This window comes from Acyrthosiphon pisum, unplaced genomic scaffold, assembly GCF_005508785.2.
Source record: "Acyrthosiphon pisum isolate AL4f unplaced genomic scaffold, pea_aphid_22Mar2018_4r6ur Scaffold_21113;HRSCAF=23060, whole genome shotgun sequence".
In the NCBI taxonomy this organism is placed as follows: domain Eukaryota; kingdom Metazoa; phylum Arthropoda; class Insecta; order Hemiptera; family Aphididae; genus Acyrthosiphon; species Acyrthosiphon pisum.
The window spans coordinates 1745-15367 of NW_021770545.1; the positions used below are offsets into that span (position 1 = coordinate 1745).

Consider the following 13623-nt stretch of genomic DNA (forward strand, 5'->3'; position numbering starts at 1 on the left):
TATTTAAATGTTATATTAGGAATGTATAGTAATTAGTAATTGCTAATTTGTAATACTATTATTAAACTTATATTATTATATTCTGTGGGTGGATTCGATTACCGATATTTACTATCGAAAACACGCGAATAATGCATAATGAATCGTGGTTTAATCTTTATAAAATAATTTCTTCAATCAACGTTTAACAAGTATTAGTAGATTAACATATGGTAATAAATGAAGGATTTAATAATCAATATTTCACTTAAAGTACAAATGTTTGGGGGGGCTAAGCTCCTAAAAGTCACCCCCCAAATTGCGCCTGCTTACAATGATATCAATAACAAGTCGTCTGAAACTATCGGGATTATAAAAGTTTTGAGGATTAATTTTAAATTTAACACACAAGTTTATTAAATATAATAATATGGTCTTGATTGAGCAAAAGTTGATCTTAACTTAAAAATATTTAAATTGACGTTTTTTAAAAGATAAATTTTTACAGTTACAATATTTTTAAGTCATAAACTACCCCAGTATTTTGTTATATATGTACAAACATTTACCAATACGTTTAACGCTGTGTAAAAAATTAGATTATTATACTTATTATATAATAAGAATAATCGAAAATAAATTACCAAAATCGAAAAGTCAACGAATTAGTATGTTTTGCTGATTACACATGACCCGAAAAGAAAATTAACTTAACTGCATGACAAACACAAAAAAAAGTACTTATTGTTTAAAAATTCATAATTTTCGAGTTTTTCAAACTTGAATAAGTTTTTTTTTTGATATCGAAAAAATAAAAACAACGTCGCACAGTAAATATTCTTCTCTTTATATTGTGAAAATTTGGTTGCTTAATTTGGATTTGGATTACAGCTTGAGTGGTTCTTTCCCGCGCAAAACAGTTTTTACAATGTAGTACATTTGTAAGACGGAGACAACACATACGGGTATAGCGTCCTCTTAACTGAACGAATTAATAAATTAAAATCAAAAATAATTAACTAGTTAGTACCTAGTCAGTGGCGTACTTAGAGGGGGTGCAGGAGGTGCATTGCACCAGGGCCCTTAGCTGTTTTTTATAAATGGGGCCCTGGAGCCTCTATTCAACAAATAGCGACTGAATACTGAAACTTTTATTTTTTATCATGTAAGTTTTAGTTGACTAAATAATGTTAATATAAATAAAAAGTAGCAGTGTCGTCAAATATTTTTGTACTGCGTTCGAGCGGCACCGACAAGTGACAACGTCAAAACAGCTGTATTGATATTATCATTGATTATAAATACAGATATTAAATTCACAATAACATTGCTCGAGCATATTGGGCTATTTTTGGAGGTGACAACACTACCACTGGACGGTGCTTGCACGCGTGTGTGTGTTGACTGGTTTTATCCACGGAAATAATGCATAATGCTCTATTGTAGACATAGAGTATATTATTCTATGATTGTAGACTACGCGTTTCTTATCGTGACGTCATGTTGATTGTCACTTATTATCTTAATTCTTGCCATTTTAGTACGTGGTAGTGTGGTACTATTTATTTTTTATTTTTAATACTGTGAATTGTGAGCTGTGACCATGTCTAAAAGAGTTCCTAGTGGCTGTGAAAAACGAAAAAAGAAAAAAGAAGAACAAGAGAAAATCTTAAAACTACCCAAAATAAACAGTTTTTTTTCTAGTGCCGTTCCTTATGAAGAAAATACCATTAACAGTAATATTACACAACCAAATACAAAGCCTACTGCATTAAATGATACAACTTTAAACATAATTGAATCGTTCACAACTGAACCAGAACATAGTTCATCGAAAGGTACAAATTAAATTAAATATTTTGGTTTTTTTTAAAATAAAACGATTTTTTATTATTAACAACATTTTTTTATTTTATTTTAAATTTCATTATATTTATCATACATTTTTATTTTAATAAACAAAATTTATAAACTATAATGTTTAATAGGTAATTTTGTGACTTCTATTTTTTGACATTTTGTTGACCTCAATTGAAATATTTTTCAAAAATATTTAAAAATATGTATAGATTTAGATATTACATTATTTATTTATAATAATATTATATAATATGTAGATTGGTTTTGGTCCTTTTTTTTCACTAACAATTAAGTTTAAGGAAAAATGAATTTCTATAAATTACTAAAAATCTGTAAATTTAATTATTATTGTAGTGATTCCAAATGTAGAGCCTAGTATAACTTTGAATGACACAACCTCAGACAAGTCAGATATCATTGAAACCTTCACTCCTGAACCAGCTCTTAGTTCATCTACAGGTACCTACAAATTAAATTTTTAACATTTTTAATGATGTGGTTAAATTTTAATATAATTGGCTTTTGAGCAGTACCTAAGAATTATCTATTATGTAAATCAAACTAATTTTTAGTTAAACAAATTTCTATCAGTTTTTTTTCATTATTGTTCATAGACTTGGATTTAACCTGCCATTATCCTTCCGATCGTGGTAAATTTAGTGACAAAGTTTTGGATGCCCAAACAAAAAGGCTAATTATGTCATTTGGACCATGTAAACCCGATATTAACTTCCCTCGTAATGATTCAAATAGGAAATTCTCAATTGAGTATTATTTTATGAACACGAAATCAGGTTTTAAAATTCCTCGAACTTGGCTGTGTTATTCCATTATATTGGACATGGTATATTGTGAAACGTGTTGGCTTTTTGCCGACCGTCTTAACAAAAATTATTATTCTAATTGGGTTGATGGAGTAAATGATTGGCAACATCTTGCCCAAAAGATATCAAAACATGAATCATCTACTCAGCATATTGAAGCCGTACAAGTAAGAAGCTTATGGAATAAAAATAAAATTATTGATGAACAGCTCGAACGACAAATTTCTGAAGAAGCAGATTTTTGGCGCAATGTTTTAGAACGAATAATAAAAATAATACTTTTTTTAACTACCGGTAATACTGCCCTTCGAGGGAAAGAAGGAAAATTTGGTGATTGTAATAAATTTGCTGAAGGCAACTTTTTAAGGACCGTTAGATTACTTGCTGACTATGATCCAGTTTTGAATAAATTAATAAGTAATGACAAAGACTGTGTAAAATATCTTAGCCACACTATTGTTAATGAATTAATTGAAATATTGTCTTCCGAAATTGTTAAAAAAATTTGCGATGAAATTAGAACTAGTCAATATTTTTCTTTAATAATGGATTCAACCCAGGATTTGACTAAAGTAGACTAATTAAGTATTATAATTAGATACGTAAAAGTTAATTACGAAGAACACAAATTTGAAATAAAAGAGTCTTTTATTGGTTTTTATGAACTCAAGCACCATACTGCAAAAGATTACGAACAACTTATTCGAAAAATTATAATAAAACTTAATTTAGATATCACAAAATGCCGGGGACAAGGATATGACGGAGCATCAGTAATGAGTGGCAAACATAATGGTGTACAGACAAGAGTTAAATATATTGTACCCTCTGCTACATTTGTGCATTGCTGTTCTCATAACCTAAACTTAGTTATATCTGATGCGGCAAAAAGTCACCAAAAAATAATTAATTTTTTTGATACGGTTCAAGCAATATTCAATTTTTTCAGTAGTAGTGGACCAAGATGGGCTTTGTTGGCTTTCAAAAGTGATATTTCTAATAAAATTTGAGCTAAAGTTTTGAAAAAAGTCTGCCCCACTAGGTGGGAGGCACGTCATGATGCTGTGTTTGCACTAAAAACTAGATTTGTTGATGTTCTAAAAGTTTTGACTCAAATTGTTCTTACAAGTTCTAAAACAAATGAAAAAAATTTGGCTGTGGGATTAAAAAAGCAAATTGAAAATAGGGAATTTGTTTTAATACTATGCTTATGGGAACCCATACTTCGAGCCCTTCGAGGAATTTCAAAACCATTACAGAATGTTAATATAACTTTAGACCAAGCGTCTAATATGCTTCGAAATGCTGTACAAACGACTCAAAAGCTCAGAAACAGTTTTGAAGATATTTTAAAAAATGCGAATGAATTATGTTTAAAATGGGGAATATCTACTTCATTTTTTAATAAACGAAACATTTTTGCAAAGAAACATTATGATGAGTTAGATGGTGACTATCGACTAAACGTCACAGAAGAAAACTTTAAAGTGAATATTTTTTTGCCAACAATTGATACAGTATTATCACAACTTATTTCACGGTTTGAAGGTACTCATGATGTTGCTGATTCATTTGGATTTTTAACTCCAACCACTCTTTTAAAACTTAACGATAGCGATATAATAAAATCTTCATATGATTTTGTATTGAAGTATGAAAATGATATTACATCGGATTTCGCACGTCAACTTATTGCATTGAAAACAGTAATTATCAATAGTGAGATAAAGACTATAAAAGATTTAGCACAATTTATCATAAGTAATAGTTTGCCTAGCAGTTTTCCTGATATTTTGAGTGCTTGTATCATATTTATGTGTATACCAGTTACAGTGGCATCCGCTGAACGCTCCTTCTCAAAGCTCAAATTGATAAAAAACTACTTGAGAAACACCTGCAATCAAGATCGCCTAAGCAGTTTAGCAGTATTAAACATAGAGCGAGAGCAAACAATTAATATCGCCATCGAAAAAATTATCAACGATTTTGCAAATGCCAAGTCAAGACGGAAAAATTTCTTGATATAATTTAATTTAAAGCCTTAAAGGTTAAAGTATTTATGTCACTTAAGTGTATTTATAAAGAAATTAATTTGTTACATTGTTTTATTTTATATAGTTAGTAGGTATTGTCTTTAGCTAGTGTTCTACACAGTATTTCAGTGGCGTGTTGACAATGTTTTTAAGGAGCGGTCGCTCCTTCAATATTTTAAGGGTGGGTGGTTAATAATTAGGTGGGTCGTGGCCCGTGGGTACTTTTTTGCTTATACGAAGAATGGAATTGTAATTTTGTGATCATCAATATACTACATGGCATAACTTAATACTTATAATAATATAAGACGTACTACGTATGTTGTTTTTATCTATAATAAAGACAGCGCCGTACAAGTGGTACAACTGTCGTAGTACGTACGATTGTACGAAATAGTTTCGTTATCTACATTTCATGTGTATTGTGTAATGTATCAATATATTATCGGACATTCAATCCAATTATCAGTTCTATTTTTAAAATACATGGCAATGGGAATCCCTTACTGTACTTGTTATCAAAATAATTCACCAAACTTCACCCGCTTGCTGGCTGTAAATTATAATAGAAAATATTATGTCAACAACGCTGTCGACAGCTTGCTACAGGCCTATTATAGCCTTCAGATAGTATAATATATTAGAGACAGATCGACCGCGACTACTGCCACAGTGCCGCCGTCTGCATATTTTGTAATATCCATTATACATTATACAACATACAGCAATACAGCATTACAGCTTAATATTGTATAAGTGTTGATGTATTTTTCGTGTTTTTCGTGTTTTTTTATTGTTCTGTTCAGTTACTTCAAAATTTAACGTGGTTGAAAATTTTAAATTATGTCAGAAAACAATAATCTGTGCTTATGTGGAAGAAAAAGGCAAAAAATGAATGATACAAACTGGAAACGTCATCAAACTGCATGCAATGTTGCAAAACTAAAAAATTCGAAAACTGTAACTAGTCTATTGTCTTATATGACAAAAAAAAGAACTATTGATGAAGTGGACCCATCTCTACCAACAAAAGGTAATTTTTCTATTTTATTTAGCACTAAAAAAAAACAATAGTTAAACACAATTTAGAATAATTATTTATTAATTACCTACCTAATTATAGTATGTTGTATTATAAATCTTATTTGACTTATTTTACTGGAATTCTAATAATTTTTAAATTATAACAATCATACTTTAAAGTTTACTTGTTACCTAGGTATTTAGAAAAACTTATTTTATAGTTTCTTTAGAGGTTTGACTTTACTTTATATTTGATTTTTTAAAGATTTAGATGTACTTTAAGACACTTTTTAAAAATATAAGAGGTTTTATTTTGTTAATAGATACCACAAAAGATGAAATTAAAGCCGATACTTCAAACTATGGATCTTCTGTTGCCCCATTAAATGTATTGAATACTAGCAATGATAATACAATAGTAGCATCGATTGATTTGGTAACCAACTCAATACCTTCTTGTAAGTTTATAATAAGTATTTTCATAAACATGTACTTGCATTAGTTACATTCCATTAAAATATTGCATAATAACACTATAAACTATTAAGTAAATTACCTTCACGTTTATTTATTTTGTTTTTAAAAGGCAGTAAAATGAATGTAGTTGATGAATCGGCTAACATATTGTGTGGTGTCTGTTCTGATGAGGATCATTGTAATGATTTATCAACTGGAGATGTTGAAGGTATAATTTAATATTTAATTAATTTAATTTAACAGTTTAATAAACAACCCAATGTCTTTCAATTCAATTCAATTGAAAATTAATATTTATATATTAAAGTTTATTTATTTTATTTTTAAAAGGCAGTCAAATAAATGTTAAAATTTACATTGACTAAATACTTATTTTAAAATAAAACTGATAATTAATTCAGATGTCACTTATTATTTTAACAGATATTGGTAACATTGTCGAGCAGGACGTCAGGCATTTTCAACAATTTCCAAATGATCCATCAATAATACTAGATTCAAAAATGTCCACAGAACAGTTTGCTTATTTTGCTGCTTTACAACCGTGTCAACCTAAAGCATGTGAGTTAAAAGGGTGTATATTTCCAACTAAAATGCAAGGCAAATGGTTGCGTTCTTTTCACGAGGAACATTATTATAAAAAACTTCCAACTGGTGAATTTGTTAAGCGAACTTGGATTTCATATTCCCCATCGCTAGATAAAGTTTTCTGTATTGTTTGCAAACAATTTGGTAGAGAAGATGCAAAAAGCCACCAACTAGCGCGGTTTGGTTCTGATGATTGGAGCCATATATCATTTAAGCTTAAATCACATGAATCAAATAGTGTGCATTTAGAATCAGAAATTCGAAGAGCAATGTTTGTAAGCAATCAAAGAGTGGTTAGTACAATTTTTGAATCCTCAAACAGAAATGTTGCTGAAAATAGGGAAATTGTTAGAGTAATTTTTGAAAGTCTTATCTACCTTGCTCGTCAAAATATAGCGTTTAGAGGCCATGATGAATTGTGGACATCAAATAACCAAGGCAATTTTATTGAATTGATTAAACTTATATCAAAATATAATCCAACACTTTCGTCTCACGTATCAAAAATTCAAAATTCAAAAAAAAAAAATCGATTAACATTTTTATCCAATCTAAGCCAAAATAATATGTTCCATGTTCTTGGTGAAATGGTTCGGGAAAATATTTTAATTAAAATTAAAAAATCTGGAGTATTTTCATTCATTATAGATACTACAACAGATGTTTCTAATATAGAGCAACTTTCATTAGTAATTAGGTTTATAAATGAAAATGAAGAAGTTGAAGAAAGATTAGTTGCTTTAGAAACGGTATCAGATGCAAGAGGTATTGGTATGTTTAACGTTTTGTGTAATATTTGTAAAAAATATGAAATTGATTGGGAAAATCAACTGTGTGCACAATCATATGATGGGGCATCGTCCATGCAAGGCCAATACTCTGGTGTTCGTGCATATATTCAAGAAAAAAATCCTCGAGCAATATATGTCTGGTGTTTTTCTCATATTTTAAATCTTGTTGTGGTGGACACTTGTGATACAAGTAAAACTATGAGACATTTTTTTGGAGATCTACAATCATCGATAGCTTTTTTAAGAGCAAGAAAACGTACTGCAATTTTTTTAAATCATCAAAAAATATGTTATCCAGAAGAAAGAGTTTGTAGAATGAAAAATTTTTCTACTACCCGCTGGACGTCTCATGGCCGTGCTTTGACAGTTATATTTGAAAAATATAAAGCACTTACTAATACATTAAAAGAGTTATCAAACTCAAATGAACGTGATACTTCTTCAATGGCAACAAATTTATTGTCTACTATTTCTTCATTCAAGTTTGTTACACATTTGTTATTAATGAAAAATATCTTTAAGCACACAACTCCACTATCCATGTATTTACAATCGCAATCATTGGATTTCATCACTGCATTAACTATGGTTGATAATTGTGCTAGGAAATTGTCTGAATTAAGAAATGAGCAACAGTTAGATGTTTTATTGGCTGAAGCCAACACGTTTTCCCTGGAAAATGAACTGGAAGAAGTATGGTTTCCAGAAAAACGGGTTCAGAGACGGAAAAAAATGGCTGGAGAAAAAACCAATGATGAAATAGTATCAAATGCCAAGGATAATTTTAAAATACAAGTTTATTTCACAGTCTTAGATCAAATATGTACATCTATAACTAGCCGATTTGAAGGATCACGAGAAATTTTATCTGACTTGTCCCTTCTTTCAGTTGATCGACTCATTGCTACAAGTAAGGGATGTCCAATACCTGAAGATAATTTTGTGTATCTTGATAAGTGGATTCCAAATTTACAAATTGATCAATTAAAATTGGAGTATTCGACTTTTGCATCCAGTTTCCTTAAATTGAAATCAAATATAGTAATTGAAAAATTGCATGAAAAGGTAATAATAAGTGAATCAGATGAGGATACAAGTGTTGATTTAGATGAAGGCAATAGTGAAGAAAATAAAACTAAAATGACAGTTTTAGATATATTAAAGTTATTAAATACATTTAACTTGATATCTGCATTTCCTAATATGTACATGGCATATAAATTTTTATGTACCATACCAGCTACATCAGTCAGTAGTGAAAGGACATTTTCTAAATTAAAATTGATTAAGACTAGAATTCGTTCAACAATGGTACAAAAACGTCTTGACAGTTTGATGCTCTTATCATGCGAAAAAGATGTAATTATTAACCTTGATGAAGCAATAAACAAATATGCCAATACCTCTAAACTACTACAAGAGGCATTATTATATAAGTAACAACTTATATCTTGTTAAAATAATAAAATGTATGAACTATTATTTATTTATTAAGAAACATATTTATACAGTTGTACATTAAGACGTATAATGACTTACTGATTAAGTATTTAATAAATTAAGTTTCAGTTAACTAATAGTTTATTTTAATTAATGTTAAAAAATAATGACTTAAGCTGAGTATTGTATAATGTTATAATAAAGTATAATGAAGCAATTATCATTATTAAATATGTGAATTAAATTGATATCCATTTACCAATTATATCTGTAAAATTGATCATAACTGTTTAATAAATCATCATAAAAATAAAAAATAGGTAACTACTTTTCTATATTTGTATAGAATTTAAATATTAATGCAGTATATAGGGGGGGGGGGCAACAGTGAAAATAAATTGTGCATTATGGTTTTATAGTGACAATGCGAGCGAAGCGAGCGGTTTTGGTATGTAGAGTTTAATAAAATAGGTGGGTGGGTGGTATGTAAGAAACTTCGCTCCTTAAGTAAAAGCAGTTCAACACGCCACTGCAGTATTTTATAGTTTTTGTTTTATGCTTAAGCTTAACTATTATTTTTTAAAAACATTGAAATTAAATATTTTAAATTGAATCTCCTCAATGTTCCTTAAAATAAAACATGTAACTCAACAACATGTAAATGTAACTCCGTTGTCTCATTATTGTGCCAGTTGTGCCACATATAGTTTTGGAAACATTTTGTGGAGGTCACTTTTTTAGCGAAAGCTAAACTAAAAATTGACCTTCCTAAATTTTTGTTTGTGTCTTATAAAATGCATCTATGATAAAAGGCCCGAAAAATTAGCTGCACCCCCGTACTTAAACACATAGATACGCCACTGTACCTAGTTAAAGTTAAGTTAAAAAAAAGGATTACCTTTGGTTATTATTATATCATCTATACATTACCTACTACATTAGTGGCTAGTGGACAGTGGTTACATTATGCATATTATATTAATATAAATAATGATATTATATTGTATATTTAAATGCAGGTCAGCGGGAGGATTGGCTGGTCGCCGATAGTCACGATTGGGCCCAAATTAATGTCAAGTGTGATTATTGGAATCGATTTAATTCGATAGTCCTACCAATCGAATAAAAACGCCATAGGTAACGGATATTATTAATTTTAAACGGCATATTCAAACAATCGGATATTTCAATTGTTTTCTATCGATTGTTTCAATACATCATCATACTCATGGTACTCACGGACCAGGGTTACTACTTATTATTCCTTAATCGAACGCAGACAGCAGACCGTTAATGTCCTGCTCCTGACTCCTGACTCTCTCATTTCTACACGACTACATTAAGCACTACCTAACCGTCAAATGTAAGTATTTGAACTTTTATTTTACTAACTTGAGATTATTTATTAAATAAAATAATATTTTATGAATTACGAGATTCAAAACAATAAGTAATAGGAATTGAACATTATAATAATACATATAGGTAGATAGGTAGGTAATGATTGCAGATCACCTATGCATACTTTTTCTTCTTAAGATTTAATTCTATAATATAATAATTTTTTTATTATATAGTGAACATTTTTAATATAAATATACAACCATATAATATATAAATTAAAAATGTCTTAAAATTATATTATAACTTATATAAGTTAATAGGTTAGATTAGTGTAAGTACCTATATATTATAGGTATTATAGGTTATATTATAGTAAGACGGAGACAACACATGCGGGTATTACGTCCTCTTAACTGTAGGTTATTATTGTAGGGTTTTTGGAAGAATTTTTAGTGGGTACCCGTAGGCAGTCTTGTAAAGTATTCGAATAAAAGTATTTGAATACTATTCTAAATACATTTAAAAAAATATATATATTCAAATACTTATTCTGAATATCTTTTTTTAGTATTTTTATTTTATATTTAAATACTAAATTTGAAAAAAAAATGTTTGTATTTATAAATTATAATCCTAGGTAGTGGTCATTAAAAACATAAAATAGGTATAGTATTAGCCATATACCTTATACTAGTTGACTAGATGTGCGGTGTACGATGTACTACCTACCAGCGTTGTTACGTATTGCAGTCAAGTGTATTAAGTAAATTGTATTTTGAGCAAAATAAGTATTAATAAATAGTATTCTTTAAGTATTCGAACAATTTTTTGAGTACTCCAGAATGTATTATAAATATATTTTTTGAAAATTATTCGAATGCGTATTGAATACCTTTTTAACAGTTTATTCGAATACAAAATAAAAGTATTCTTGACAAGACTGACCGTAGGTTTCTGCCATGCCCAGGTTAGGGATGGCGGTCTCTCTCTCCAGACATCGTGACTGCCCAAAGAGAGGTTCGAACCGGCGACGCCTTAGAACGCTGGACCACTCGGCTCTCTATTTATTCTTTATGAAGGTGATGGGCCTTCAATACAAAATATTTAATGGTTTAACAAGTGTTTTCATTATTTATTGAATAAACTTTTTATTTGATATATTTAATTAATGATTTCATATCTTACTAATTTATATATATGTATTAAGTTATAATAGTCATCTGCTGGTTAATTTTGGTAGGTACCCTAAGTACTTTAAACATTTTTTCGAAGTTCAGAGAAAAAAGACTGTTATAAATAGGTAGGTAGGAAGTTTTGCTAATAATATTTTAACAATTGATGAGGTAGGTATTATAATATCTACAGATCCTAGCCATGAAGACACAATGAAGAAGTCGCTCAATATTGATAATTAACTTATAAAAACATTTATTTTTTTAGTTATGTCAAATCATAACGGCATAACATTATCTTATCCTATTATTTTTATTCTTAGACAATGATTTCCAAAAATTATTAGTAGATCATTGATGAGAAAATTATGATGGTTTTCCAATAAAGAGAATAACTATAACTAATAACTAAGTCTTATACATTTTAATACAGCCGGTTCTTAATTTTTTACAACAGGGTTTTTAATTAATATAAATTATAATAATTTTAGATATGGACACCGTTTAGTCAATGCCTGCCGCAGCAGCATCAGCATCATTATCATTATACTATTCTAACATCGCCTTTTAACCAGCAGCAGGATCAGCAACAACCACAGCAGCAGCATCATTATTATCATTATAATATTCAACCGTCGCCTTTTAACCAGCAACAGCAGCAACAGGAGCAGCAGCAACAGCAGCAGCAGCATCACCAGCAACAATTGCAGCAGCATCAGCTTCAACAACAGCAACAACAACAGCAACAACTGCAGCAGCAGCAGCAACAGCAACAACAGTTGGAGATCTCAGGGGTTGCTGCTGCCAAGAAAAGGTTGGACAATTCTCGGCCACTAGACAAGCAAAAGGGCAAGGCTAAAAGTCTAGTGGCTAAGAAAAAAAATTTCCTTATGGTAAAGTACAAAAGCTTATTCAATTTCTGTTTACATAATAGGTATACTAATCTAGATTAAAACCTTATTATTATAATTTATTACAGAATGTTTCATATGCCACAAGGTGGGCCACAAGGCCAATGATTGTTGGTGGCGCGGCAAGCAGTATGGTGAGTAGATATTAGTATAATTTGTCAATTTATAATAGGATTAAGATAATGATTTACAACCATATACAGTAAATAGTAAATAGTTATGTAATATTGGAAAACAAAACTTAGATTTATATAAGGATTATAATATCCATAGTGTATAACTCCCTAGTTTCATTAAACATGTATTCATTGAATTTATAACTACCTAATTATTGTATGGGTACTGGTCAATAATTTTGAATACATTTAAAAATTTTCATATTTTAAATTATAATAAGGGTACCTACTTAAAATATATTAATTAATCTATGTTTCAGTTGATCCAAAACCGAGGCGATCTAGGTCTAAACAAGCACGGTCGCCTCCACGACGCAACCGGTCACTACTGCACAATTCACGGTCACCTTCTCGACGCAACTGGTCAGTAATGCACAATTCACGGTCACCTTCTCGACATGCTTGTCCAATTGTGCAACATTCACGGTCACCTTCTGGACATGCCCGTTCGACTGTGCAAAGTTCGCGATCACAAAGGGCCCAGTCGTCCATAGACCAATCCCTATATGAAACGTGGATAGCGAGGAGGGATGAGTCGCCTTCTGACTATAGTTCAGTTTTAGGTATGTAGATACATGATATTATGTTAACTCTGCCAACAAAATAACAAAAAAAAAACTGTTAGATTCATCTAATAATCATGTTTCTATATTCATAAAGATTGGTTTGGAAAAAGAAATGGTTGGTATAATTGTTTGATTTAACTAGCCAGAAATGTTTATAAATACAAATGTTGACTATTAAGAGATAAAAAAAAACAAATAATGATACAAATAAAAATAATAAATTAACAATAAATACTTAAAATGAAACATGTTACAAAGACAGGTTTTTTGCCGTTTTACATATTATAGACTAAATTTTTAAAAATTATTAAAAATCATTTTGATTAATCAAAAAAAAAAAGTTGAAAAGTCAAAATGTTGTTACGTGCAGCTCTTTCAGAATCCAGATGATGTTGTGATTTGAAATAATAACACTAATTTCAAAGTAATAATAATATGT

General features: G+C 29.7%; 3 protein-coding genes across 3 annotated transcripts; all 3 read left to right on the forward strand.

Moving 5' to 3' along the window:
• Window positions 1-1582: 1582 nt before the first annotated feature.
• Window positions 1583-3244, forward strand: LOC103308289 (zinc finger MYM-type protein 5-like). Its single transcript, XM_008181410.1, has 3 exons — window positions 1583-1817; window positions 2194-2298; window positions 2454-3244. The coding sequence occupies exons 1-3, from the start codon at window positions 1583-1585 to the stop codon at window positions 3242-3244; spliced, it is 1131 nt and encodes a 376-aa protein (XP_008179632.1).
• A 383-nt stretch (window positions 3245-3627) lies between these two features.
• LOC103308290 lies at window positions 3628-4690 on the forward strand. The gene is made up of 2 exons (XM_008181411.1): window positions 3628-3650; window positions 3706-4690. Exons 1-2 carry the CDS (start codon window positions 3628-3630, stop codon window positions 4688-4690), a joined length of 1008 nt encoding a protein of 335 aa, XP_008179633.1.
• An 897-nt stretch (window positions 4691-5587) lies between these two features.
• Window positions 5588-12550, forward strand: LOC107882775 (zinc finger MYM-type protein 1-like). Its single transcript, XM_016801677.1, has 8 exons — window positions 5588-5729; window positions 6043-6177; window positions 6306-6404; window positions 6620-7366; window positions 7433-8689; window positions 8816-8934; window positions 12023-12273; window positions 12511-12550. Exons 1-8 carry the CDS (start codon window positions 5588-5590, stop codon window positions 12548-12550), a joined length of 2790 nt encoding a protein of 929 aa, XP_016657166.1.
• The last annotated feature ends 1073 nt before the right edge of the window (window positions 12551-13623 follow it).